The following is a 26,782-nucleotide window of genomic DNA, read 5'->3' as shown; positions in this document are numbered from 1 at the left end:
GCTCTAATTTCTCCTCCTTGACTTGCACCACTTCCGCTGCCTCTGTTTCCTTCGCTATCTCCAGTCCTTCATTGGCCTCACTCATCATCATCTTCATCTATAACCTCTTTCTCTTCGATAGAAACAGATTCCTCAGCAGGATCATTCACTCCACCCAAGACATCCTTCTCAACTCCCACTGCTTCCTCAGTCCCTTGTAGCTCCTCATCACTCCCTTCCACCCTTTCAAAAGGATTTTCCATCTCAGCATCGGTAACTTTCATCTGTTTTTCATCATTAGTCACTTCTACCACTCTTTCAGTTGTCTCTTCAGTTACACTCTCCATCCCTGAACCCTCCAGCTTGTTTGCACTTGACTTCAGTTTATCTCCAGCGGATCTCAAATCCTCTCCGCTATTTTCTGGCTTCTCTTCCCTGGAGCCCTCCTTCTCTCCACTTGACCTCAGCTTCTCTTCACTCAGACTCAGCTTCTCGCTTGATGTCAACTTCTCTCCACTCAGCTGCTCTCCACTTGACCTAGGCTTTTCTCCACTCAGCTGCTCTCCACTTGACCTAGGCTTCTCTCCACTCAGCTGCTCTCCACTCAGCTTCTCTCCACTTGATCTCAGCTGCTCTCCACTCAGCTTCTCTCCACTCGACCTCAGCTCCTCCTCATTCTGCTCTGGTGTATGTGGTCCGGATCTCAAGTCCTCTCCTCTGATCCCCACCCCACTAAATTTCAACCTCTCTTTAAAGCCAGACCCTCTCCTAGACCCTGCTGTAGTCCCTGCACTCTCAGATTCAGCGCCTATTTTGTCTCTAATTTCTTGTTTCCCCCCCATCTCCTTTGGGCTGTTTTTCCCCAAACCTGCTGGAGCCTGTAATGAACTTGCCACACTGTGCAGTAACTTCATATCCATCCTTTCCGGACTCTGGCCTGACTTCGCTTTCAAGACCACTTTTCCCACTTCTTCCGGTCTCCAGTGCTGAGGGTCAAGCTTTGGGTCGCCCACTGGAGGCTTTTGGGTATTTCTACCCAGGAGCTCCATTCTCTTCCCGATCACAATGAGCCCGTTCCAGGGCACCCACACATTTTCTCGCAGCATCTGTGCCCCTCTGCTTCCCGGGTCCAGGTGCGACCACCCGTGGACCCGGGCCCGGCCTCGGGCGCTCCGGCGCCGGGCCTTGCGGCGTCTCCTCATGACTCTGTGCGGCTTGGCCCGCGGACCCCTCATGCCCCAGAGCGGAAATTCTAACGGAACCCCTTTCCCCAAAGACACTAACCCACATCCTTATCCCTGGTCCACCATCCCACCCCTCCTCCCCATCCCCCCCACCCCACCTTCCCAGCCTCCCACCCTGCCCACTGGCTTGTCGCTTCGCCCACCGCCCGGAGGGCGCGCGACGAGGCTAGTGCGCACGCGCAGAGCGCGCGAGGCGGTTGGAAGGCACGGTCCGGAGCTGCGGCAGACGACAGACTGCCAGCCTGGGGGCGAGTGGGGGGATGCTGACGTGGCTCGACACCACTGTAACCCCAGAACCCCCGACCCCAGGCCCCATGCTGTCGCCTGTTCCCGGCCCTGGGTTACGTGCTTCCCCTTAAAAGGTGGAGCCAAGCAAGGTAACGACAGGCGTTGTAGCCAATGGGGTCGCTCACGGTGGACCTGGTAGCCAATCAAAAGGCGGAGCTGCAGAGGAGCGGGTGGAAACCACGCCCGATTCCAGGTGACTCCTAGCAGGGAGGGGAGCGTGTCTCCGTCAGCTGATAGGGTCGCGTGCCTCGCGCGAGCTACCGGGGGACGAAGCTGCGGGAGCGCGCGGGCAGTGGCCGGCCGCGGAATACTTGTGTGCTGCGGCCAAGAAGAAGGGTGATGGAAGGGCGGCAAGAGGCTGGAAAGGAGAGCAAGGTAAAGAAAGGATGCGAATCCCCTCCCCCCCACCTCACTCCATGATACCCAGTGATGCCCAATCAGGGAGTGGGACGTGTGTGCATGTGTTCGCGCGCACGCGTGAGCTAGAGAGACCTGAGCAAGGGGTGAGGGGGGTGGGGCGCCACTGTGGCACCTGCATGGGGCCTGGTGAGGATGCCAAAGGGGGCAGGGTTTACCTTTGTCATGACAGATGGAAAGGGACCTGTCACTGCCATTCCTCCCCTCCCCCGGACCAGCTCACGATTATGGCTTGACGGGAAGAAGAGGAAGGAGGGATGTTAGGGATTGGGAAGAGTACCCTTCTCCTTTGCCAAGGGGGGGAGGGATCCAGTTCAGCACTAACGGCTTCATTTGTGTACCTGTGTTCATATAATCGTAAGATCATTAATTCTTCATTTTTCCCTCTTGACTTCATTCAACAAATAGTTATTGAGCATCATTGGGCTCACAGAGGTGCACACTTTCCAGAACTGGATGCGTGTACATAGTGGGCGGTGGCCGAGGATAAGGATGGAGTAGCTGTGGTCCATCCTTGAAATCCCATCTCCCTCAAGCAGTTACCAAACAGTACACGTTAGAGCAGAGATACTAAGGCAGCAGGAGGGAGACAGGAGACTTAGGACCCCATTGTACCAATGAGTCAGATTGTGTGTGTGTGTGTGTGTGCGTATGTGGAGGGGGCGGGTTGCAGTTGGACAAAGGGGAAGGCTGCCCTGGGGATATCAGAGAAGCCAAGTGAGGAGTGGGGTTCAAGGGAGTTTGGAGAGGTGAGGGGGCTGAGAGACACAAAGTATAGAGCAAAAAATACCCGTTTCAATGTTTATGTTCATATTCATGGCTAAATTAATTAATATACATAAAATGCTTAGATCAGTACCTGGCCTATAGGAAGCTCAAGTGTAAATGTTAGCTATTATGTTGTTGGTGTTGTTTTGTTGTTGTTACTGTTATCATATGGGATGTTTACTAGGCTATCAAACCGATGGGTCCATCCCCAAACTTTGTAGGTACCAGACTCTCTGAAAGTCCAGTATTAGATCCTGTCCTCTAGAATAAGCATTGCTTTCTCTAAGAGTCTCCTTTAAATAGAAAGAAATGGAAAGAATACTAAATGAAGATGTAAATAAAAATACGATAAAAGAGAAAATGAAATAATATAAAAATAGTTGACTAATCAAACAGAAGACAAGGAAAAAAGAATAAAGCAACAAAAAAAAAGATGAGAAAAAGAAAAAAAACAAAAAGCAAGATGGTAGGTTTATAGTTTATGTTAATAATTACAGTAATTATGAACAGACCAAACACTCCAATTAAAAACATATTCAGGGGGTGCCTAGCTGGTTCAGTTGGTAGAACATACAACTTTTGATCTCAGGGTTGAGACTTGGAGCCCCACCTGGAGTGTAAGGTTACTTAAAAAAAATATTGAGAGTGGACTTTTTTTCAGATTGGATTTTTTAAAAAATAGGCTTCATGCCCAGCATGGAGCCCAGCATGGGACTTGAACTCACAACCCCAGATCAAGACCAGAGCTGAGACCAAGATTCTGACACCACCGAGGCGCCCCTCAGATTGGATTTTTAAAAGACAACTATATTCTGTCAAATGACACATACTTTTAGGGGTGCCTGGGTGTCTTAGTCGGTTAAGTGTCTGACTTTTGATTTCAGCTCTGGTCGTGATTTCAGGGATGGTGGGATGGCCCTGGGCTCCATGCTCAGTAGGGAATCTGCCTAAGATTCTCTCTCCTCTCCCTCTGTACCCACCCCCCAACATGTATACTCTCTCTAAAATAAATAAATAGATAGCTCTCTCTCTCTCTTTTTTTTTTAAGAGACATACTTTAACTGTAAGGACCTAAAAGAATGCTGGCATAGCTATATTAATTTCAGACAAAGTAGACTGTGAGATAAGAAGTATTAGAAATAAAGAGGGACATTTTTTAATAGTTAAAGTGTCAATTCAACAGGAAGATAAAACAGTCCTAAATTGGGGCGCCTGGGTGGCTCGGTGGGTTAAAGCCTCTGCCTTCGGCTCAGGTCATGATCCCAGGGTCCTGGGATTGAGCCCCGCATCGGGCTCTCTGCTCGGCAGGGAGCCTGCTTCCTCCTCTCTCTCTGCCCGCCTCTCTGTCTACTTGTGATCTCTGTCTGTCAAATAAATAAATAAAATCTTTAAAAGGAAAAAAAATTGACTTTCTAAAAAAAAAAGTCCTAAATTTATACGCAACTAATAGCATCATTTCAAAATGTGCAAAGGAAAAGATGACAGAATTAGAAAGAGAAATAGACAAACTCACAATTACAACGAGGTTTAACACAACTCTCTCAACTGTAGAACAAGCAGACCAAAAAAAAAAAAAATCAGTAAGGATTTTGAAGATTTAAAATATCATAATTTAAAAAAAATACCATGATTAGGGGCGCCTGGGTGGCTCCGTCAGTTAAGCGTCTACCTTCAGCTCAGGTCATGATACCAGGGTCCTGGGGTCCAGCCCACATGGGGCTCCTTGTCCAGTGGGGAGCCTGCTTCTCCATCTCCCTCTCCCTGCCACTCCCCCTGCTTGTGCTCTCTCTCTCTCTCTGTCAAATAAATAAATAAAATAATAAAATACCATGATTAATCAACTTGATCTAATTGGTTTAATTAGAGCTCTATACCCAACAACTGCAGGAAACACATTCTTTTTGAGTGCACTTGAAACATTCACCAAAATACATTATGTGTTGGGCTATATTGCAAGTACCAAGTTTTGAAACTTTGAAATCATAGAATGAGATCTCTGTCCTGGTAGAATTAACGGGGAATCAAAACAAAAAGATAACTAGATTCCAAAATACTTGAAAAGTAAGCAGCGTGCTTCTAAGTAACTCATAGGTCAAAGAAGAAATTACAATGAAAATTAGAAAAATTTTTAAAGAAATGGTTTTGAAAATATGATAATCAAAACTGGAGATACAGCTGAAGAAGTACCCGGGGGGAAACTTATACCTCCAAATGCATATTTTAGAAAAAAAGAAAGATTGAAAAAAGTCAGTGATCTACATTTCTTTTTTTGTTTTTTTTTTAAAGATTTTATTTATTTATTTGACAGAAGAAATCACAAGTAGGCAGAGAGGCAGACAGAGAGAGAGAGGGAAGCAGGCTCCCTGCTGAGCAGAGAGCCCTATGTGGGGCCCAATCCCAGGACCCTGAGATCATGACCTGAACCAAAGGCAGAGGCTTAACCCACTGAGCCACCCAGGCACCCCTTGTTTTGTTTTTGAAAGATTTTATTGGTCAGAGAGAGAGAGCACAAGCAGGGGGAGTGGCAGGCAGAGGGAGAAGCAGGCTCCCTGCTGAGCAAGGAGCCCAAGGTGAGACTCCATCCAAGGGAGGACCATGGGATCATGATCTGATCCAAAGGCAGAGACTTAACCAACTGAGGCTCCCAGGCATCACAATGATCTACATTTCAATCTTAAGAAATAGAAAAAGAAGAACAAGTTAAACTCCCAAGAAAGTAAAAGGAAGGAAATAATAAAGAGCAGAAATCAATTAATAGAAGATAAATATAAATGTACAGAAATACAACAATGCCAAAAATAGTTTTTTGAAAATATTTAAAAAATAATAAGCATCTAGCAAGACTGATGAGAGAGAGAAAGAACGAGACCGAGAGGGAGGAAGGGAGAAAATATTAATTACCAATATCAGGAATGATAAAGTACATATTGATAAAGAAGTTTCAGTCATTAAAAAGACAGTAAGAAGGGCACCACCTGGGTGGCTCAGTCAGTTAAGGTTAAGTGTCTGCCTTTGACTCAGGTCTTGATCCCAGGGTCCTGGAATTGAGACCCGCATGGGGCTCCCTGCTCAATGGGGAGTCTGCTTCTCCATCAGCCTCTGCCCCTCCCCCATTTATCTCTCTCTCTCTCTCTCAAATAAATAAAATTTTCATAAATAAATAAAGTATTTAAGAACAAGCTTATGCCAACAAATGAGAGAATTTAAACAAAATGGACAAACTACTTGAAAAATGCAACTTACCAAACCTGAAACAAGAAGTAGAGAATTTCAATAGTCCTATATTTATTATAGGAAGTAAATTTATAATTAAAAACTTTTCCAAAAATACCTCTCTAAGCAATAAAATTCCACGTGTGAATTGCTTGAAGCCTTAAAGGAAAGCTAGTAACATTCTCATGTAAGTTATTCCAAAAACAGAAATAGAAAGCACAATTCAACTTACTTTAGGAGGACAATATAACCTCAATACAAAAACCTGTCAGGAAGAGGTAGATGATGGTGATAATTGAACAACACCATGAATATCCTTAATATCAATAAACTGTACACTTTAAAATGGTTAAAATGGTAAATTTTGTGTTATGTATGTTTTACCACAAAAAATCCTATCAAAAACATTAAAAGAGAGGAAAAATACAGTTTAATCTGTCTTGTGAACATAAATGGAAAAATCACAAACAAAATATCATCAAGTTAAATAAGCAGTATATAAAAATATGATACTTCAGGGCACCTGGGGAGCTCAGTTGGTTAAGCATCCAGCTCTTGATTTCAGCTTAAGTCATGATCTCAGGGTCATGGGGTTGAGCCCTGCATTGGACTCCACACTCAGCACAGACTCTGCTTGTTTCCCTCCCTTTGCCTCTCCCCCCAATCACTTGCTTGCATGGGCTCTCTCTCTCTCTCAAATAAATAAGTAAATAAAATCTTAAAAAAAAAAAAAAACAAAAAAAGAGGGACGCCTGGGTGGCTCAGTTGGTTAAGCGGCTGCCTTCGGCTCGGGTCATGATCCCAGTGTCCTGGGATCGAGTCCCACATCGGGCTCCTTGCTCAGCAGGGAGCCTGCTTCTCCCTCTGTCTCTGCCTGCATGTGTTCGCTCTCGCTCACTCTCTCTCTGATAAATAAATAAAATCTTAAAAAAAAAAAGAAACTAAAAAACAAAAAGGTAATACTTCATGATGAAGGCCTTGTTCCAGGAATGCAGGGTGGTACAATATATGATGATCAATCAATGAAATTCAGGACATTACAGAATGACAGGAAAACCCATTTGATATCTCAATAAAGGGGGGAAACATAGATAAAAATCTTACCAAACTAGGCATAGAAGGGAGTCTCATTAATCTGATTCAGGATTAATCATCTTCAGGATTATATATATATATTTTTAAAGATTTTATTTATTTATTTATTTATTTATTTTTGAGAGAGAGAGAGAGAGAGAGAGAGATTACAAGTAGGCAGAGAGGCAGGCAGAGAGAGAGGGGGAAGCAAGCTCCCTGCTGGGCAGAGAGCCCAATGCAGGGCTTGATTCCAGGACCCTGAGATCATGACCTGAGCCAAAGGCAGAGGCTTAACCCACTGAGCCACCCAGGTGCCCCCAGGATTACATTTTAAATGCATTCCCTCTGAGATCAGGAACAAGTCAAGGATTTCCTTTTTCACATATCACCACTTCTGCATTGTACTAGAGGTCCTAGCAAGTGCAATAAGGCAAGAAAAAGAAATAAAAGGCATAAAGTTTGGAAAGGAAAAACTAAAACTGTCATTATTTTATGTTATAGGATTTTATCTGGAGGAAATCCAAAATAATCTACAAACTATTAAAAGTAGTAAGTAAATATAGCAAGGTTCTTGGACATAAAGTAAATATAGAAAAATCAATTGTGTGTTTCTACATACTAGCAATAAATAACTAGGGAATGAATCTTTTTTTTTTAAGATTTTATTTATTTATTTGACAGACAGAGATCACAAGTAGACAGAGAGGCAGGCAGAGAGAGAGAGGGAAGTAGGCTCCCTGCTGAGCAGAGAGCCCGATGTGGGACTCGATCCCAGGACCCTGAGATCATGACCTGAGCCAAAGGCAGCGGCTTAACCCACTGAGCCACCCAGGCGCCCAGGGAATGAATCTTTTAAAAATATTTCAAATAGGGGCGCCTGGGTGGCTCAATGGGTTAAAGCCCCTCCCTGCCTTCGGCTCAGGTCATGATCCCAGGGTCCTGGGATCGAGCCCCGCATTGGGTTCTCTGCTTGGCAGGGAGCCTGCTTCCCTTCCTCTCTCTGCCTGCCTCTCTGCCTCCTTGTGATCTCTGTCTGTCAAATAAATAAATAAAATCTTTTAAAAAAAAGTCTATTAAAAAAAAAGTAAAATATTTCAAATAGCAACAACAATAAAAAACATCATAAAATACCTAGGAATAAATCTAACAAAGATGTGCAAACCCTTTACAGAGAACACTACAAAACATTACTGAGAAACATTAAAGAAGATTTAAATAATTGGAAATATATTTAATGTTGATGGATTGGAAGATTCAAAATTATAAAAATGTCTTTCCTTCCCAAATTGACCTATAGATTCAATTTAATCTCAATCGAAATCCTGGCAAATTTTTTGGGTGTAAATTAACAAGCTGAGTCCACAACTTAAACAGAAATGCAAAGATCTGTAATAGCCAGAATGATTTTGAAAAAGAACAGGTTTGTTAATTCTATCTGATTTCAAGTTTGTCAATTACAGTAATCAAGACAGTGTGAAAATATCAAAAGTACAGATGTATGGATCAGAGAAACAGAACAGATAGTACAGAACCTATAAAACTTATGAAGTCAATTTATTTTCTACCAAAAAAAGATTTGTACCAGAGCAAATCAATACTCAAAAGATAGTTGTTGTTTTTTTAACAAATAGTGCTAAAATGACTGGCTGTTTTATGACAAAAATGAGTCATAACCCATACCTTACATTGTATACAAAATGAAGTGAAGGTGGATCATAGACCTAAATATAAAAGCTTACACTATTAATTTCTAGAAGAAAAAAAAATAGGAGAATATCTTCATGACCTGGGGGTAGGCAAAATTTTCTTCAAGGGTACGCAAAAATCCTTCATCATAAAAGAAAAGACTGACATATTGGAGCTAGTAATATTATAGGTCATTAAGAGAGAAAAGGCAACCCAAAGAAGAGGAGATATTGACAACACATGTAACTGACAAAGGACTTGTCTCCAGGGTATATAAAGAGTCCCTACAAATCAATAAGAAAAAGACAATCCAATTTTTAAGAGGAGGGAGGGGAGGAGCAAAAGACTTGAATAGGCACTTTACAAAAGATCTCCAAACAGGTGATGGATACATAAAATGGTATTCAACATCATTCCTCACCAGGGAATACAAGTTAAAGCCACAATCTGCAAATACCCTGCCCCCACCAGTATGGCTAACATGAAAAAGACTAACAATTCTCAGTACTGGCGAGGGTGTGGTGCCACTGGAATTTTCATACAATGCTGGCAGGAATATAAATTTGAATAATCACCTTGAGAAACTGGTAGTGTCTGCGAAAGATTTAAACACATGCCTGTCCCATAGAAGACACATGGAAGAATGTTCAAGGCAGCTTTATCCATAATAGGCCAGCCTTGAAATAATCTAAATGACTACCAACAGTAGAGAGCGAGGGGACGTGAGCGGTGGGCTGGTGACAGTCTATGTACTGGTGAGCCGCGCTTGAAGGTACAGTGGCTTCCTTCACCGGGCACAGTGGTGTAGACCGAGTAGGTGTTTAATAACTGTGTGTGGAAAAGCTCAATGCAAGAATGAACTCGTAGTCCGAGGGCTCACTGGTCGGGGTGCCTGAATTCAGTAACCAGCGGGGGAAGAGGTGAGCTGGTAGCTGAGAAAGTACTTGGGGTTTGGGATTTGAGAAACTAGGTTCAAATCTGGCCCGGCCACTGGTGATTTGGGACAACTTATTTCACCTCTCTGGTGCTCTCAGTTTCCGTATCTGCAGAGCAGGGAGAAGCCGGCCGGCTTCTGAGGAAGGAAGTGTGGGAAAGTGTTGTAGTGATTGTAGAGCCCCGAGCAGTGACTCCCTGGGATCCCTCTAGCTGGTGACCCCAGGGCATTGAAGAGGCAATGCTGCTGAGGCGGGCTGTGCAGGAGGACCCGGAGTCTGCCGGAAAATGCGGTCAGGGGCTATGGTCAGTTGTGTCAGAGACCTCCCCTCCCCGGCAGCCCTCCTCTGTATCAGTGGACCTGCAGGGAGACAGTACCTTGCAGGTGGAGATCTCTGATGCCGTGAGCGAGCGGGACAAGGTGAAATTCACCGTTCAGACCAAGGTGAGGCTGCCAGAGGAGCAAGGGGGATTTGAGGCGGCAGCCTCGGGAGCTCGAGGAGCCCGCTTCCCCCGGTTTCGCTTGCCTTGGGGGTGAGGGGCAGATGCCAATGTCGACTTTGGGCCCTGTTCCTCAACCTGGCTCCTGCCCCCTGCCTCTCCGAGAAAGCAGGCATCTTGTCTCCTCTCCAGTTGCCTTTTGCCTCTGGCCCCGAGTCCTAACCATCCCCTGTCCGTCATCCCGACGGAAATCATGGATGGCTGAGCCACTGAGGCCCACCTTGGGCCTCACCTGGGATGTGGGATTGGGGAAGCCCGAGAGTGGGTGCCCAGGATGCCTGGCGGGTGCAGGGTTTGGGAGGGGAGGAGAGACACCTCAGACATGCTTCCCGGCTTCCAGAGCTGCCTCCCTCACTTCGCCCAGACGGAGTTCTCAGTCGTGCGACAGCACGAGGAGTTCATCTGGCTACACGACGCCTATGTGGAAAACGAGGAGTACGCCGGCCTCATCGTGAGGAAGGGCCGGGCAGGCTGGGGCCGTGAGGGGCAGGTCTGGGTGCTTGGGTGGGCCTGGAAGACTGAGCGACGCTTCTGGGGGTGGGTGATGGCCTTCTCAGCCATGAGAGACCTGCCCGCTCTGTCCGTCCTTCGAGCAGATCCCCCCAGCCCCTCCAAGGCCAGACTTCGAGGCTTCAAGGGAAAAGCTGCAGAAGTTGGGTGAGGGGGACAGCTCCATCACGCGGGAAGAATTTGCCAAAATGAAGCAGGAGCTAGAAGCGTGAGTGCTACTTCCTTTCCTTGAGCTCCAGGCCCAGCCCTGTCCTGAGAGTCCCCGGATTTCATCCCCTGTGGTTAGTTAGAGACCCTGAACTCTGACCCCAGGGCTCCTGAGGGGAAGGGGGTGGGATGATCAGAGCCAAGGAGGGCCCTTGAGCTGCCTGCTGATTTCCGCAGGGAGTACCTAGCTCTCTTTAAGAAGACAGTTGCAATGCACGAGGTCTTTCTGCAACGCCTTGCGGCCCACCCGACCCTGCGTCGAGACCACAACTTCTTTGTCTTTTTGGAATATGGCCAGGATGTGAGCTGAGCCAGAGCACACCCTTGGGTCACCCTTGGGGGTTGGGCGGGGAGGGCGTTAGGTGGGCTCAAGCCTCCTTCTCATCAGCTCCAAGAGTGACATGAGCCTGGGGTGGGAGGTGCGAGCACCCACCCCAGCACCATACTCTCCCCTGTGTGCCTCAGCTGAGTGTCCGAGGAAAGAATAGGAAGGAGCTTCTTGGGGGATTTCTGAGGAATATCGTGAAGTCTGCAGATGAAGCCCTCATCACCAGCATGTCAGGGCTCAAGGTGACCCCTGGGACCCCTCTGTGGATTCAACCCAGGGCTTCAGTCCACAGCAAACACTGAGGCCCAGGGTGGCTGCGGGAGGGAAACCACCGGTGGGGCACGGCCTAGAGGGAAATCGTGCTGCCCCTGCGAGTCCATGGCCACCATGTTCCTGCTGACTCAGTGTAAAGGCTCCTGTCTGGCTCTCTTAGGAGGTGGATGACTTCTTTGAGCACGAGAGGACCTTCCTGCTGGAGTACCACACCCGCATCCGGGACGCCTGCCTGCGGGCAGACCGTGTCATGCACTCCCACAAGTGTACGCAGGGCCCAAGGGGCCCTGGGTTCCCTGCCCCTTCCCCCTGGCATGCCTACTCCCTATGGGGAGAGAAGAGAACAGGAAACGTCCTGTGTCTCTCCAAGACACAAACACTGGTGCTGGGGCTTGATGTGCAGATCGAGGGGGTCTGATGGAGGGCTGTTCCCCAACAGGCCTGGCAGACGATTTTATCCCTATCTCTGCTGCACTGAACAGTCTGGGAACACAGGAAGTCAACCAGCTAAAGACGTGAGGACTCCCTCTAGCCCTTCCTGCCTCTGTCTATGCCTGTAATACCGGGCCTGCCTGCGAGGGGTCACTGTGGAAACGACCTATCAGCGTAGGTGGGAGGTGAAGTTACTGCTGGGATTTGGGAAACACGACAGGGAGATTTCCCCACTGCAGGGTATCAGCAAGGATAGCGCTAAGGGCAGGGAGGCTTTAAGCAACACCCTCTCAAGACTCCTGCCCTAACTCTTCCCCACTGCCTCCTAGGAGTTTCCTCAAATTGGCAGAGCTCTTTGAACGACTAAGGGTGAGTCCTGCCTTGTGTATTGGAAGGGCACCCAATCAATGATCCTTTGCAGGGACTCAATAGCCTCTTCCTAGAAAAGGGCAAAGCTCGAGGATCATTTCGGAACATTTGGTGATAACTTGGGCCCAGTGATACCCCGGACTCACCCTCAGTCAAACCCTAGTTTAATGAGCAGGAGAGGAGACAGGGATCCAGTCTGAAGTGTGTATGCAGTGATGGGGGTGGGGGTGGGAAGCAGGCCTGGCAAGCCGTGTACGAGGATGGGCCACGTGCCTCTGGGACGTTGCCCCGCATTGCCAGCATCCTGCCCCAGACACACACTTCCTGAACTCTCCTCCAGGAGTCAGCTGCAGTGTGCCAAGCTTTCTAAGACTGTCTGCGGGATCATATCTCCTCCCTGCTCAGGGACCTTCGGGGACCCTGCCCTTCCCAGAAACTGCCCCAAACACAAAGTCCAAGGTCCTTAGTTTGCTTTTTAGGCCTTTTGGGATCCAGCCACTGCCATCTGAGCACTCCCACTGACCTCATGGTTCCCTGAACACGTACGAGGCTTGCACACCTGCAGAGCCTTTGGCTGTTGTCTGATTCCTACTCAGCCCCCAAGATCCGGATCAGATGCCACTCCTCGGTCAAGTTTTCCCTGGCTTGCTCCCCTGAACATCAGGGTTTGACCTGGAGTGGTCATCAAGTGACTCTGTGGGCTGTTGAGAGGAGCAGCAGCACCCCAGCCCTTAGCTGCTCCTCTGCGAGCTCCCTCCCCAGCCTCCAAACTTCCTGATACAGAAGCTGGAGGGCCGAGTGGCATCTGATGAGGACCTCAAGCTCTCAGACATGCTGAGATATTACATGCGAGACTCACAGGCAGCCAAGGTAAGATAGGTCCCCAGCACAAACCTTGGGGCTGGAGGACAGCAGGCCTGGACCAACAGGGGAGGGCAGGCAGACGAGGCTGTGGGCATCGGCGAGCCTGTGCTCCTGCTGGCCCCAGGACCTGCTGTACCGGCGGCTGCGAGCCCTGGCTGACTATGAGAATGCCAACAAGGCACTGGACAAAGCGCGCACTAGGAACCGGGAGGTGCGGACTGCCGAGAGCCACCAGCAGCTGTGTTGCCAACGCTTTGAACGCCTCTCTGACTCAGCCAAGCAGGGTAAGCCCCATGGCCCCAGAGCCCCTGCCACTGGGCTTCCTACTCTCCCAGGGTCCCCATTTTTCCTCCCTCCCCTCCAGAGCTCATGGATTTCAAGTCCCGCCGCGTCTCCTCCTTCCGCAAGAACCTTATAGAGCTGGCAGAGCTGGAGCTCAAACACGCCAAGGTGAGCCCTCCACCCTCACTGTGCCCTCTTGCCACCTCCCTCCCAGACCTCTAGGTTCTCACCAAGTACTGGCAAGCATGTATTGGGGAGAGGTGGTCTGGGAGCCCCCCGTGGACTTTCGGGGTCATGTTTCACCTTGGACCGGGACCCTTCCCTTCCCATCATCAATGTGCCCTCAGTAAACGGCCGCCATTGTTGCTGAGGACAGGAACGCAAGAGGGAGGGGGGCATGACTTCCGAGTGTGGGAAGAACAGCCCCTTCTATCACGAAGCAGGGTGGCAGTGGTGGGGGACATCAAGGTCCTCTCTCCTATGCAGGCCAGCACCCTGCTTCTCCGGAACACCCTTATCGCCCTCAAGGGGGAGCCTTAGAGCAGCTACAGCCTACTTCAGGGCCTTTGGTGGCAAGAGTCCCCCAGATTTCCCCCAACATTCCACCTCCCCCACCACAGCAGCCACTAGCCAGGCCCCTAGATCTCCCAGGGCAAGCCCAAGCCCCACTCCCACCCAAGAGGAAGCTAGGGCATCATGGGTACTGTACTTGGCCACAGGTAAGAACCCCGACCTCAGGGAGGCCAGGGGTCTGGACCTCCCTCCACTCCTGGAGTCTGGGGGACAGCCCCCACCCACCCGGTCTCCAATCTCCCCCTCCCCACAAGCCCCCTGAGTCCATTTGTCCCCAGCCTGTTCACAAATAAAAGCCTGCTTTTTGTAGCAAGGAAGCCTGCTTAGTCCTTACTTCCCACAGCTCCAGGGCCCACCAGGAATGTAACCAGGGCACTATGGACACCAGACCCTGGGAACCCCACCCCCCCAACCAGTGCCAAAAGTAACTACCCTTCCTGCTTCCCACTTAAAAAGAGACACTGGCAAACTCCAGAGAACTAAGGAACCAGCTTTAACAGGCTTTTTTCTTTTCCCCCCAGTTTGGGTGTGCACGCGTCCATGTAATAAGTCTGCATGCCCACCCTTGGGGTGACGTTTATAGGATACCTTTACCTCCCCGGCTGGTGAAAACCCAAAGTACAGAGAGCCTGCAGCAATGCTAGCAAAAGGCTTGGGGTTCCAGCCAACACCCTCTTGGTTAAACACAGGGAGGTGGGGCCCAGGAGACTTGGGTCTGAAGTCCCGGGCTCCACCTGACCTGGCCCCACCCCGGACTCCAGTCACATCTCCAGAAGGCCAAATGCTCAACTTGGCTTCTGACTCACAGCAGCCGCTGGACCCAGCCCTCATAGATGAGTCAGCCATCCACGAAAGAAGTCAGAGGAAAACCAGAGAGAACCCTGAAGACAGAACAGCTCAAGAGGCACTTTGTAACTCGCAATCTCACAGCCCACACTGGGCAGGCCTGAGCCTGGGGTTGAACAGGCCTCACTGCCCAGCTGCCTACCCAGGGAAGAGGCTACAGGACAGTGTTCAGGTATGAAGCCCATTCTGCCCGAAGGGCTCCTGCAGACGGCAGCAGACACACCCCAGTTCAGCTAAGACCCCAACAGTTTGGGCCCAACCAGTGATACCACCTATGAGCGACAACTGTCAGAGGACAGCTCAGCCAGGTGCTGTGACCAAATGAAGGGGGTGGATGGAGGCTGCGTATAGAGAAGAGACACTGCTCATTATCTCAGCATACCTTCCCCTGCAAGGTCCCCTGGGCCCCAAGCCTGAAACAAACATCCCATTAGTGAGCCTTTTTATTGTTGTGTGTGTGTTGGTTTTTTTTTAATTGAAGGTCCCTTACTGGTCCTGCTTCCACGGGTGGCCAAGACCAGGGGAAAAGGGGAGGGGAACCAGGCGGCGCAAGGAGGGGTCATCTCCACAACATTCCATTTATACACAGAACTAAACAGACAAGCACGGAGTCACTATTGCGGTTAGAAGTTGGCAGCATGGGAAAAGGGAGGAACAGGTGGGGAATTGGGGTGTCGTTAAAAAAAATACAGGCCCCCCCCAAACTGGGGTGCCTGGGGGGAACTTGGTCTGCTTCAACCCAAGAGGAATCAGAAGATCAGAAGCGGTTTGGGAAGGCCAGAACCGTCAGGGATAGAGGGAAGAGGAAGGTCCAGGGGGTGAGGGGGGCTGTTTGGCAACTGGGGTGAAGGGATTGCCCTCCCCCTGCTGGGATCCCCCCAGCCCCTCCGGTCTGGCAGGAAGGGGGCAGCCTGCAACCCCCATGGGCAGGGTCTGGGGCTGCCAGATGCTCCAGGCAGGGGGCTGGAGGGGGCTCACAAAGGCTTGCCCTCCAGGGAGATGACGGCACTGCCCCCCAGTTTCTCTGCCAGGGTGCAGCGGTCCTTGACCTCCTCGTAGCAGTTTGCTTGTAATTCATGCTTGATTCCTGTGAGGAAGAAAGGGAGCATCTGTGAGCAGGATGCGTTGGGGGAGGGGAAGTTGGGGCTGGGAAGGAGCCAATCAGAACAGATGGAAGGGACAAGGTTACCTTCCAGCAGGCAGGGAAGAGGAGGGGGGAGGCATCTCATATACCATGCCTTTCACCCTGCTCTGCAGCCAAAGCCTGAACGAAAAGGTACGCGGCACCCATGCTGGCCCTTACCCGTCAGCTTTTTCTTGATGGCATCCTTGGAGCTGGCATAAATCATTTTGCTCTTGAGGGGTGCAGACTCAGGTGCCCTGGAGGGAAACGACAGAGAATATGCAACAAACTTCTCTCTCCAAGTCTGGAAGTGCCCTCAAGTTAGAGAGGACTTCAAGCACTCGGGCTTTGCTCAAGTTCCCTACTGACGAGTGTTTGTTACAATGTCCTCCCCGCCAAACACAGAGGTCCCATGCTGAGAAAGCAGGGTGAGGCAGAGCTAGGGAGGCCACAGAAAGAAGCGCCCGCAGGGAAGCTCACCAGAAGATAAACACCAGGTCCTCCTTCTTGCTCTCCTTGGTCTCATAGGTTGCGTCGTAGAGGGCATAGCGGCAGTCCTTGTCTGGCAACATCTTGACAAAGGTGGCATAGGGGTCGTCTACAGTCTGGCCCACATCACCCACCAGGATCTCCTTGCCCTCCTCCAAGATGATGTTCTTCTTGTCCTCACTCAGGCAGAAGAGCACTGCCTTCTTGCGCTTCTTCACCTCCTCTGGTGTCGAGGACTTGCGCACCTTCATGTCATTGAACACTTTGATGACACCATCGGAGACCGCCACGCCGGAGGCCTAGGGGACGAGCCACATATACTTCAGAAAGGAAATACTTTGGGGGGCACCTGGGTGGCTCAGTGGGTTAAAGCCTCTGCCTTCAGCTCAGGTCATGATCCCAGGGTCCTGGGATGGAGCCCCCGCATCCCGCTTTCTGCTCAGCCGGGAGCCTGCTTCCCTTCCTCTCTCTCTACCTGCCTCTCTGCCTACTTGTGATCTCTGTCAAGTAAATAAATAAAATCTTAAAAAAAAAAAAAAAAGAAAGAAAGAAAGACTTTGGGACTCCCCCTTGAAAGATCTTAAGATCTCCTCTGCAATCTTAAGAGATCCATCTCGGATGCCAACAAGTCCTCAACCAAGAGAGCATTACTCCTTCCCAAGACAAGTGTCAATATTTGCCACCCCACAAAGCCACCATCCAAGGACCAAATGAGACACAACCCCAGAACGGCAGCCATACAGGAAACCTCTTATCATCTAATTCAACATCATTCCTCCTCACCCAACATCTTACAGTCCAGAAACCGAGAACCTGTAAGAAGCAGAACCTTGGCTTTGACGTCAGCCCAGAATTAAAAGAATCCACAGGCTCCTTTCTTACTCACAGTACTCCATCTCAGCTTCTGGATAATAGTGCTGACTCAAAACTTCACAGGTAGGAAAGGGAGACCCAGGCACCCAGGTTAGAGCCACCTCTTCTGGAGGGAGAACGAGGACCCAACAATGGTAGACAGGACACCAAGGAGTTTAACAGTTCTCGTTAAGTCCATCAGAACTAGTCAGTGCAGTTGTTCACAAACCATCCTCTTTGCTGGAATCATCTTCAACCAAAGCAAGAATCACAGTCCCTAATTAAAACCCTAACCCATTAACTCCCCGTCCTCCGAGGAAAATGTAGGACCCGAAGACCGCTGACATAAGTTAGCAGGTCAAAACCAAATACCGCGGCGCTCGAGAGCTCTTTAAACGTCTACTCTGGGTCGTGTTGGAGGAGGGGCACCCTAGCCTGGAGGGGGGCTACTGCCCACAGTGAAATCTGCGGCGCCCCCCGCGCCGGGAACTGCAGAGGAAGCCGGCCACGTGACCAGCCGCTTCCGGAGTAGGCGGGGAAAAGCGCTCGCCCGGCCAGGCCCCCTCCGGGAGAAAGCAGTACCCGAAGGTAGGAGCACCCCCAGGGCCTCAACCCCGAGGAATCGCCTTTTCCGACCGGCCTATCAGCCCCCTCCGCAGCCGGCCGGAGCCTGGACAAGTTACACAACCTTCAGTTCTCGTAGCCCTGGGGCCGAACACAGGGGGCGGGGTGGTTTCCGGGCGGTGCCTGCCTGGGTCACTTCCCTAAACTCGGCTCCACCCTCAGGCCCCATCCGGGAAAGCCGAAGGCCCCGCTTGTCCAGGGCTTCGGGCCCAGCGGCGGGGCCTGAGCGTGTGCGCACGCGCCGGCGGACCGTGCCGTTCCAGCCTCTGCCGGATATACAGAGCGGAGAACCCAGATGGCTTTGTGGGCTCCCTCGCAGGGCCGTGATCTCCGCGGTGCAAACCCGTGGCTCCGGGTCGCGCGGTGCAAGCCCCTAATCCCCAACGTCAGCACCCGGACCCCTCCGCCCCCGCATCCCCTTGGCCCTCCGCCCCCGCCCCTCCTGGGCGCAGACATCCCTGCCACCTGCTCTCTACAGACCCGCCAGCCGAGGGAGGGTGACGCGGAGACAGGAACAGCGCTTGGGTGGGGCGCGCGCGCTGAGACCGCTCGCGCGCTTTTCCTTCGCCGCCCCCGGGCCGGGTTCCGACGTCGCGTGCTCCCGTCGAACGCGCGCCCCCGTGAATCGATTTGGCTCAGCGCGCGCCAGCGGCTGCTCCGCGAGGGGCGGGCGCGCGCGCGCCGCGGACCCCCTCCCCCACAGCCGGTGTCCGCGCGGGCGCAGCAGCGCGGTGGGGGAGGGGAAGGGAGTCCAGGGGGCGCGCGAGCGACGGCCGAGCCAGCCCTCCCCAGCGTCCGCGGGCGCGCACGCGCGTCCCAACACCGCCCGCCCCTCAGCCCGAGACCCTCATCCCGCCCGGGGCGCTGGGGGAGGGGGTGCCGACGTCGCTCCACCGTTCCCTCCCCCGCGCGTGGACGACCGATTCGCAGCCGCCTCCCCTCAGTCGCCATGGCCTGCTGCTCACCATGTTTCCGGAAGCGAAAAGGAGATAGCAAGGAGAGTCAGGAGAGGTGAGAGCCGCTGCAGCTGCTGCCGGGATCCGACTGAACGCGGCCTCTCCCGGCCCCTTCCGTTTAGTACGAGCCGCACAATGAGGGGCGGGGCGGGCTTCCGGCGCTCCCCCCACGGGCCGACGGGAGATGAAGTCCGAGGGTCCTGCGCCGTCCCCGGGCTCACTGGGTAACAGAGTCTTTTTAGCCAGCCGGCCTCCCAGCGCCACATTACATGCTGGGAAACGTAGTCCGAGACAGCCGAGAGGGACTGTGGCTATGGCACGGAGAGCGCGCCCATTGGTCGAATTTTCCAGGAAACGCTCCGCTGAGCAAAGGCCCCCCGCGCTAGGTAATGTGACCCGAAAATGAGCTCTCGACCCCGCCGCTGGTCACCCGCGGCGGAACTGTTTCCTAAAATCCATCTTGGCAGGTTATGGTCTGAAAATTTCTGAATTGAAGCAACTGTTTATTGGCCTGGAATCCTGTCCTAGATAGAGCAAGGAGAATCGCAAATTCAAAGGGTCTTCAACCTTCGTATGCACCTTTTATATACAAACCCACTCGTCTCCTGAGAAAAGGCCATATGCAACTTAAATAAAATTAGAATAAGAGAAAACACACAAGAGAAAGGCTACAAGGAAGTCTTTGAAAATAGAGCTTTGTCCTTGTTTTAAAGACGTCTGGCAAGTTCACGAAACAAAGGGAGAAGGGCAGGGGGTCGTGCGATCAATTCAAAGATCGTGTGCCTTTTACTAGAGAGAGTGAAAAGAAAACATATATATTAAACCAGATTTGAATCACGTTCTCGCGTTGTAAGCCAGGTATACAGTTAATTTAAAACCCGGAAAAATTAAGACACAGCTCTGTGTTAGCCTGAGTTTCAAAAAAAGAAACGGGTGGGGACTACGGTGAGTTTTCGTTGGCCTCGAACGACGACCTTAGGCCTTAGTCTTAGGCTCTGCGGAAAGACTACAGAGTGGCAAACAAGGGAACTAAGGGTATTGATCCCATCAGCAGAATAAAGAGTGTTAATGAAGAGCTGGAAGCCCGGTCTTCAAGACCGGGAGTGGGGCACCTCGCAGGGCATGCCGGGGATTGTAGTCAGGGACATCCCGCTGCACCGCCCACCAACCGAGTTCCCGGGAGCCCCAGGTGGAGGCCGCCGCCCGATCTCCAGCCCGGTAAGCGACCCTGCCAGAAAAGGAGACTGTCTCCACTTTTTTCAAGCCTCGGAGTTTCCAAGAGTAACGAGAAGGGGGAGAGAGACTTCGGAGTTACCCTGGAGACATGCTCCCGCCCGCCCCTAGCCACGGGATGCCCTAGATGTCCTTATTAGGACAAGAGACTCGAGGGGGTGGGGCCAACTCGAACGCCCGACGGAGGCTCCTTATAAGGCAGCCTCGGGAGGGAGGCGAGAGTTCGGAGCTGGCTGGGAGGGTGGGGGGAGCCGGGTTCGCGGTTGGGCGGAGTCTGAAGGGGCGGGCCTGGGGCTGTGGTGCCCGCCTCTCCACTCCTCGAAGGCCCGACCCCAGCTCCTCGCGACTTCCGTAAAACAGCTGGGGGAGAACTTAACTCCCTGGAGAGATCCTCGAGCCGTACCTGTTCCTCAACTTGGGACCCTTCTGCATAATCCTAAACCTAAACTTCCTTGAGGGTCTCCCACCTCCAATGAGTCACAAAAATGACTATGTGTTCTCCCTTTCAACCTTCGTTCTGGCTCTACCTCCAGTCTGCTCCCTTGAATCTAACCACGTACCTATCTCAGGCCGCCCCCTCCCCCCACCGTGAGGCGCAGCACCTCCTATATGTCCCCCTTCTACTTGTCCTCTGTTCCCCTCCGTCCTCCTAGCTTTGGCTTTCCCTGAATATCCCCGACTTCGCTCCCCTCCTCCATTGCTAGATCTCCACGCCTCGCTCCCCCCACCCCAGCTGGGGATCTCGTTTTCTTCGGAGGGTCCTTAGCTCCTCCTACATTACCTTTGTATCTTCATCCCCAGTACTGCTTTCTAGATGTCCGTCCTATAAATATACCTGCACTCATTTGCACCCCGCCCCGGCCCCCACCTCTTGGGCTTTTCAGAAGCTCAGTCCCTCTCCAGCATCCCCGGCAAAGGTGAGACTGAAACGGACAGCCTCAGGTTCACCACCCCCAGCCAGCCCTCCCAGCCACACCGAGGCGCTGTCGGCCTTTCTGTCTCCGCACAAAGAGGACACCCCCCACCCCCACCCCGCCACCCCAGCTCTCGGAACTGGGTTGGGAGGAAGGGGCGGGACAAGGCTGGGGGCGGGAGGGTATGGGTGGGGCCCGTCCTTTTGACTGGTTTGGGACGGGAGGGGCGAGAGGGTGAAAGGTCGCAGAGAAAGCGCTCGGCACCAACCGCTTAGAGTAGTGCGGGGGCGGGGAGGGCAGCAGGAGGCTCTTCCCTAGTTAGTGCCCTGCGTGGGGCCACGTGATTGGAGAGGTCCCGCCCTCACCCTCCCGAGTCAGGTGTTCGAATCCCGTCTTCAGAACTGGCGGCGTCCCAGTCGGGTCGGCGCGAGGCGCCAGAGGACCCTCCCTGAGGCTCATGGCAGCGCCGGTCCGCCTGGGCCGGAAACGCCCGCTGCGGGTTTGCCCCAACCCGCTCTTCGTACGCTGGCTAACCGAATGGCGGGACGAGGCAGCCAGTAGGGGCCGCCGCACGCAATTCGTGTTTCAGAAGGTGCGTCCGGGCTCGAGATGGACAGGTGCGGGCAGGTGCGGGCGGAGCCAGCCAGCCAGGCCCGCCCTGACCTGGTACGGTACCCCTGCCCCCGCCAGGCGCTGCGCTCCCTCAGGCGGTACCCACTGCCTCTGCGCAGCGGCAAGGAAGCTAAGATCCTACAGCACTTCGGAGACAGACTCTGCCATATGCTGGACCAGCGGCTGCAGCAGCACGAAGCATCAGGCGGTGAGCGCTAGAGTCAGGGTCGGTGGTCCCCTGAGCCTCCCCCCAGGCGTAGCCTCCGTAACCACCTGGGTTAGCTTCAGGTTCCCCACTCATGTCCAAGTTGCTGTTTGACCTCAGGTTAGTGGCTGGCTAGCAGAACCTCACCCCTGTCGCCTACTACATGAGCTGGCAGTGTCCCAGACCTTCCCTCCTGCTGGGTTCCATGGCATTGACTCTCTTCCGTTGCCGCAGGTGACCATGCCCCAATTTCATCTGGAGGGAAGAGTCCAGCCCGGGAAGGACCCTTTGCCACAGTCCAGGATGCTTCCATGCCAGTGAGACGTGGGCAAGGGGAGTGAAAAGGAAAGTGGGAGCACCAGGAGTAAGATTTTCTGGCTGGGGGAACCTTATGCCTGGGTCCACTTCTGCCACCAGTGATGCCTGGCTTTGGGCAAATGACTTACGCTGGTGCTTAGTTCTCTTCTCTGTAGATAGAGATACTGAATGATAATAGAGTCAGGTGAGAGTTCCAGAATCAGACTATTTAGGCCAAGCCCAGTAAGTCATGACGATTGCTATTATTGGCTTTTCTTGCCTTACCACCTCTGTTCCCCAACCAGTGGTAAAACTGGGGCTGGGTCAGGCAGATTACACCCCTCACCCCATGCCCACCCCCCCCCCCCAACCTTCCTACCATCTCATCCCAGCCTTACAAGTCGTACCATCATCTGACCCAATTTCCAGACAGGGAAACTGAGGGGCGGCTGAGGGACTCATTCGGGGCTGTGTAGCCTGCTGAGACAGGACCTGAACCTCGGCCCTGCCAGGGATTCAGTCCACAATGGCTGATTGGTTTCCATGTTCAAAGCCACGGTGATTCTTTCAGCTTCCAGCCCAGCCCAAAGCAGGGGGCTCAGGCAGCTACTGGCCGGCTCGGCACTCAGGTGCCCGCGAGATCCTGCTGCTGCTCTACAGGGAGCACCTGGTGAGCCCGTGGCCAGCCCGGGAGGCAGGAGCACCCAGGCACTGGGGCCTGAGGCTCCTGGAGGAGGTCGGCCCTAGCACTGACCCTATCTGAGTTACATTTCTGCCTTGGTTACAGAATCCTAGTGGCCACGGCTTCCTAGCCAAGGAGGAGCTGCTGCAGGGGTGTGCCCAGAAAGCCCCCAGGGTGAGCCCTGAGCAGGGAAAGGATGGAGCCGAGTGGTGGCGGGTCAGACCCTAAGCCCACCAGGGACTTCCCTTCTTGGGAGCAGGTGGTGGCTTGGAGCCCAGAGAGTTGGACTTATGGTACCACCAGGAGCTTTCTAAGGGTCTCTCTTCCCCTATGGACAGGTGGCCCCTGGGAATACTCGACCCTGGCCAGCCCTCCGCTCCCTCCTGCACAGAAACCTCGTTCTCAGGTCACACCGGCCAGCCAGGTGGGGTCAACTACAGGGGGAGACAGGAGGTGTGTGTTGGGCATTGGGGGGAGAACAGGCATGACGTTCTGAGTGGGGCCCTGCCGTCACCCAGCAAATCGCAGGCCTTGTGCTGTTGAGTTGGGTATGGGAAAGGAGGACCTTACTTGCAGGAGCCCATATCATGAGAGTACCAAGAGGACCCGAGAGACCAGGCACTAGGCAGGGGGAAGGAGAGGTGCCACAGGTTTTACTGGAAGAGCAGAATGCCTTTGCTGAGGACCCAGCATTTGGACACGTCTTAGAATTTAGTTGGGGAGAGACGCAAGAGCAGCACTCTGGAGAGGAGGGACAGGGTGTCCGAGATGTGCTTGTTGCAGACCGAGACATGTCCCTGGGCAAGTCCCAAGAAGGCTATCTGAGGAAGGAGAACACAGCCCACGGGTGACTTGTTTGGGCAGGGGTCGCCAGGGTGACTTGTTTGGGGCCAGGCAGGAGGGCGTGCCAGGTGTGAGTGAAGAAGGGAGATCTGTGTTCATCAGGTACTCGCTGACGGCGGAGGGTCTGGAGCTCGCTCGGAAGCTGGCTGAGTCAGAGGGCCTGAGATCACTGGACATAGATATCAGGCCAGAGGAGCCCCCTGGGGAGGAGCCAGAAGTGCCAGGAGCGGCCTCTGCTAAACTGTGAGGAGGAGGGAGAAGGGGGGTCATGGTCGGGGGGTGGGGTGGGGCAGAGGTCTCCCAGAAACAAGGCCAGCTCTCTCTCCATCATCTCCAGCTGAGCTGCCGCACCCACTTGGGTTGCAGGGGGCGGCAGTGTTGGGGGGCTGCCTGGCTCCGGTGTCCTGGCCTCAGACACGCTGACGCCCCCCTCCCCCTTGTAGTGGCGCCAGTGAAGGGAGTGTCCAGCAGCCGCCCCTGGAGCTTGAGCCTGGAGAGTACAGGGTGCTGTTGTGTGTGGACACCGGCGAAGCCAAGAGGTGAGGGGGCTGGGGGCGGAGGAGCAAAGGAGGCGATGCTGGGGGGGTGGGTGGCAGGGGCCTGCCCTGATCTAGGCCGCCTGTCTCACAACTCCAGGGCGGGGCACAGGCCAGAGCTGCTCCTCGAGCTACAGCGTCTGCGTGTGCCCCACATGGTGCGCAAGCTGCACGTCGGGGACTTCGTGTGGGTGGCTCAAGAGACCAGGCCCAGAGACCCAGGTACGGGTGTGGACCGAAGGGCAGGTATCTGAGGCAGGGCCCTGGGGGGTTGGGGGGTGCGGGGATAGGAGCCAACAGAACCCTTCTTGGTCTCCTGGCAGCAAGACCTGGGGAGCTCGTCCTGGACCACATCGTGGAACGCAAGCGGCTGGATGACCTGTGTAGCAGCATCATAGATGGCCGCTTCCGTGAGCAGAAGGTTCCTAGAATGGCCTCGCCATGCCCCCCATTCCCTATCGGCTCTAGGGCCCCTCTGAAGCCCGGGGGTGTTTGGCTTCAAGGCAGAGCTCCCATACCCATACCCCCATTAAAGCTGCACCCAGCCAGCTCCAAGATCAGAGCTCTCGGGCCCCTGTGGGCGCACAGTAGGTGCACAGGGTGACTGGGCTGGACTGAGGAACATATTCCAGAGCGCTTGGGGCGGCCAATGCCCACGGTCCAGGATAAACAAGACCCAGACCCCCAGGAGTGGAAGCAAAGCGGCTCAGTCTGGGTACTGGCTGCTGGGCTGGTTGCACAGAGAGGCCGTGTGTGGGCCGAGTGCGTGGGAGAACGCCCGTCATTCAGAGATGATGGGAGGCTCTTCCCGACAATGGTAACAGTGTGAGCAAAGGTGGAGGCCCCGAGACAGGCAGAAAAGCTAGGGAAGATGAAGAGGTGGACTGGTGACGATTTTGAGTGTGACACAATTGACAGCTGGAACCTGACCCCCCCCCACCTTGTGTCCCTCCCCAGTTCCGGTTAAAGCGCTGTGGCCTGGGCCACCGAGTGTACCTGGTAGAGGAGCACGGCTCAGCAGACCACCTCAGCCTTCCCGAGAGCACTCTGCTGCAGGCTGTCACCAACACTCAGGTGAGCCCGGAGGGCCAGGCCAGGCTGGCGGGGACCCCATAGTCCATGGCTCCAGCCGGGAAGCCCCTTCCTCTCCTGGGTGGGCTCCTCTCTCCCAGGTCATCGATGGCTTCTTTGTGAAGCGCACGGCAGACCTCAAGGAGTCAGCTGCCTACCTGGCCCTGTTGACACGGGGCCTCCAGAGACTGTACCAGGTGAGCGGGTGCCCCTGTCCCTGTCCCCCCCCAGTCCCTGGGCCCTGGGCTCCCCTGAGGAAATGAAATGAGCAAGATGCCTGGTGTTCGGGCTGGCCCATTGAGGCCTAGGATTGGGCAAGGACTGGCCGGGGGTGGTCCCCTAGAGCTCTGTCTGGGCCTCAATTTCCTCTCCCCTCAGGGCCGTACCCTCAGCAGTCGCCCCTGGGGAGCCTCCGAGGCCTCTGAATCAAGGCTGGGGCCCTCCCCAAATCCTCTGTGCTCACTCCTCACCTTCAGTGACTTCAACGCAGGTGCCATCAAGAACAAGGTACTGCCTCGGCCCACTCCTCCTCATGTGGCCCAGCCCTGGGCCACTCCTGACCCTGTCCTCCCCCCTCCTAGGCCCAGTCCGTGCGCGAGGTCTTCGCCCGGCAGCTGATGCAGGTGCGCGGAGTGAGTGGGGAGAAGGCAGCAGCCATAGTAGACAAGTACAGCACCCCCGCCAGGTAGGCCCCCGCAGAGCTCTTGGGGGGCGGGGGTCCTCCGCCCCTACCCTACCTGGCTCTACCAGTGCCTTGTGGTGGGGTCTGGCTGTGCCAGGGCTGGACAGACCCAGAGATGGACAGACCCGACTGAGTTCCCAGAGATCAGGTAGTAAGGCAGACCGAGCCCGCTAGGACCAGATGGTATTTCAGGCACCTAGGGGAGGCTCCAGGAGAGATGGACACTTTCCGCCGGGTGCAGCAGAGGCGGCTTCTAGAGGAGGGGGTTGGGCCATAAAGATGGGGTCAAGTGAGAACATTTGCAGCTCCATGAAGGGAGGGTGAGCTGGATGGAAGAGGGCCTTGAATGCCAGACTCAGGAAGTATGGCAACAGTCCTGACTCCTTCTGTCTGGCTCCCACGATGGTGGCCTAGCCGCCCGGAGCAGGCCAGCTATCCCCTATTGTCAAGCTTTAGAAACTCAAACACCCCACCCCACCTCCAGCCTACTGGCCGCCTATGACGCCTGTGCCACCCCCAAGGAACAGGAGATGCTGCTGAGCACCATCAAGTGTGGCCAACTGCAGAGGTGACAGCAAGGAAAAGAACCGGGGGGAGGGGTTAGGGCTGGGGTGCTCTGGCCCATGGCCTGACCCTCCCCTGCCTCTTTGTGCAGGAATCTGGGGCCCGCTCTGAGCAGGACCTTGTCCCAGCTCTACTGCTGCTACGGCCCCCTGACCTGAGCTATGCCACGAGGGCCGACTCTGCCTGCCCGCACAACCCCACCCCCCACCTTCACAGGCTAGCCAGCTTTTTAATCCGAATCTATTTGGCCACAATAAAAATATAAGTATTTGCAGCTTTCTGTATTTATGGGGATGATGCTGGGCCCCACGG

The 26,782-nt window shown here is 53.5% G+C and overlaps 3 protein-coding genes across 9 annotated transcripts; 2 read left to right on the top strand and 1 right to left on the bottom strand.

Annotated features, from left to right (window-relative positions):
- Positions 1–1,682: 1,682 nt before the first annotated feature.
- LOC111149454 (sorting nexin 32) lies at positions 1,683–15,152 on the top strand. Of its 4 annotated transcripts, none has more exons than XM_022506541.1 (13): positions 1,683–1,886; positions 9,943–10,047; positions 10,444–10,554; positions 10,700–10,821; positions 10,998–11,121; positions 11,286–11,390; positions 11,582–11,687; positions 11,861–11,936; positions 12,183–12,222; positions 13,006–13,092; positions 13,211–13,370; positions 13,451–13,536; positions 14,750–15,152. In XM_022506541.1, the coding sequence occupies exons 1-13, from the start codon at positions 1,851–1,853 to the stop codon at positions 14,963–14,965; spliced, it is 1,374 nt and encodes a 457-aa protein (XP_022362249.1). In that variant the 5' UTR covers positions 1,683–1,850; the 3' UTR covers positions 14,966–15,152. The 4 variants fall into 4 exon arrangements, with proteins under 4 accessions (XP_022362249.1, XP_022362251.1, XP_022362248.1 ...); XM_022506543.1 differs by lacking the exon at positions 14,750–15,152 and adding an exon at positions 13,855–14,054; XM_022506540.1 differs by lacking the exon at positions 1,683–1,886 and having other exon boundaries at positions 9,720–10,047.
- An 87-nt stretch (positions 15,153–15,239) lies between these two features.
- On the bottom strand, positions 15,240–19,290 carry LOC111149455 (cofilin 1). Its single transcript, XM_022506544.1, has 5 exons — positions 19,262–19,290; positions 18,841–19,051; positions 16,391–16,698; positions 16,091–16,167; positions 15,240–15,874 (listed from the first exon to the last, which is right to left on the bottom strand). The coding sequence occupies exons 1-5, from the start codon at positions 19,288–19,290 to the stop codon at positions 15,762–15,764; spliced, it is 738 nt and encodes a 245-aa protein (XP_022362252.1). The 3' UTR covers positions 15,240–15,761.
- Positions 19,291–21,190: 1,900 nt separating this feature from the next.
- On the top strand, positions 21,191–26,744 carry LOC111150168 (MUS81 structure-specific endonuclease subunit). Of its 4 annotated transcripts, none has more exons than XM_022507564.1 (16): positions 21,191–21,570; positions 21,669–21,798; positions 22,030–22,112; positions 22,664–22,762; positions 22,880–22,948; positions 23,113–23,198; positions 23,720–23,860; positions 24,061–24,156; positions 24,254–24,375; positions 24,477–24,574; positions 25,111–25,227; positions 25,326–25,421; positions 25,603–25,731; positions 25,806–25,909; positions 26,391–26,474; positions 26,562–26,744. In XM_022507564.1, exons 1-16 carry the CDS (start codon positions 21,436–21,438, stop codon positions 26,626–26,628), a joined length of 1,656 nt encoding a protein of 551 aa, XP_022363272.1. In that variant the 5' UTR covers positions 21,191–21,435; the 3' UTR covers positions 26,629–26,744. The 4 variants fall into 4 exon arrangements, with proteins under 4 accessions (XP_022363272.1, XP_022363273.1, XP_022363271.1 ...); XM_022507565.1 differs by having other exon boundaries at positions 24,254–24,381; XM_022507563.1 differs by having other exon boundaries at positions 24,477–24,563; positions 25,111–25,421.
- Positions 26,745–26,782: the final 38 nt, after the last annotated feature.

The sequence above is a fragment of the Enhydra lutris genome, unplaced genomic scaffold (assembly GCF_002288905.1).
Source record: "Enhydra lutris kenyoni isolate GAN:26980312 unplaced genomic scaffold, ASM228890v2 scaffoldscaffold22, whole genome shotgun sequence".
Lineage (NCBI taxonomy): Eukaryota > Metazoa > Chordata > Mammalia > Carnivora > Mustelidae > Enhydra > Enhydra lutris.
This window is presented reverse-complemented; position numbering and strand designations above follow the sequence as displayed.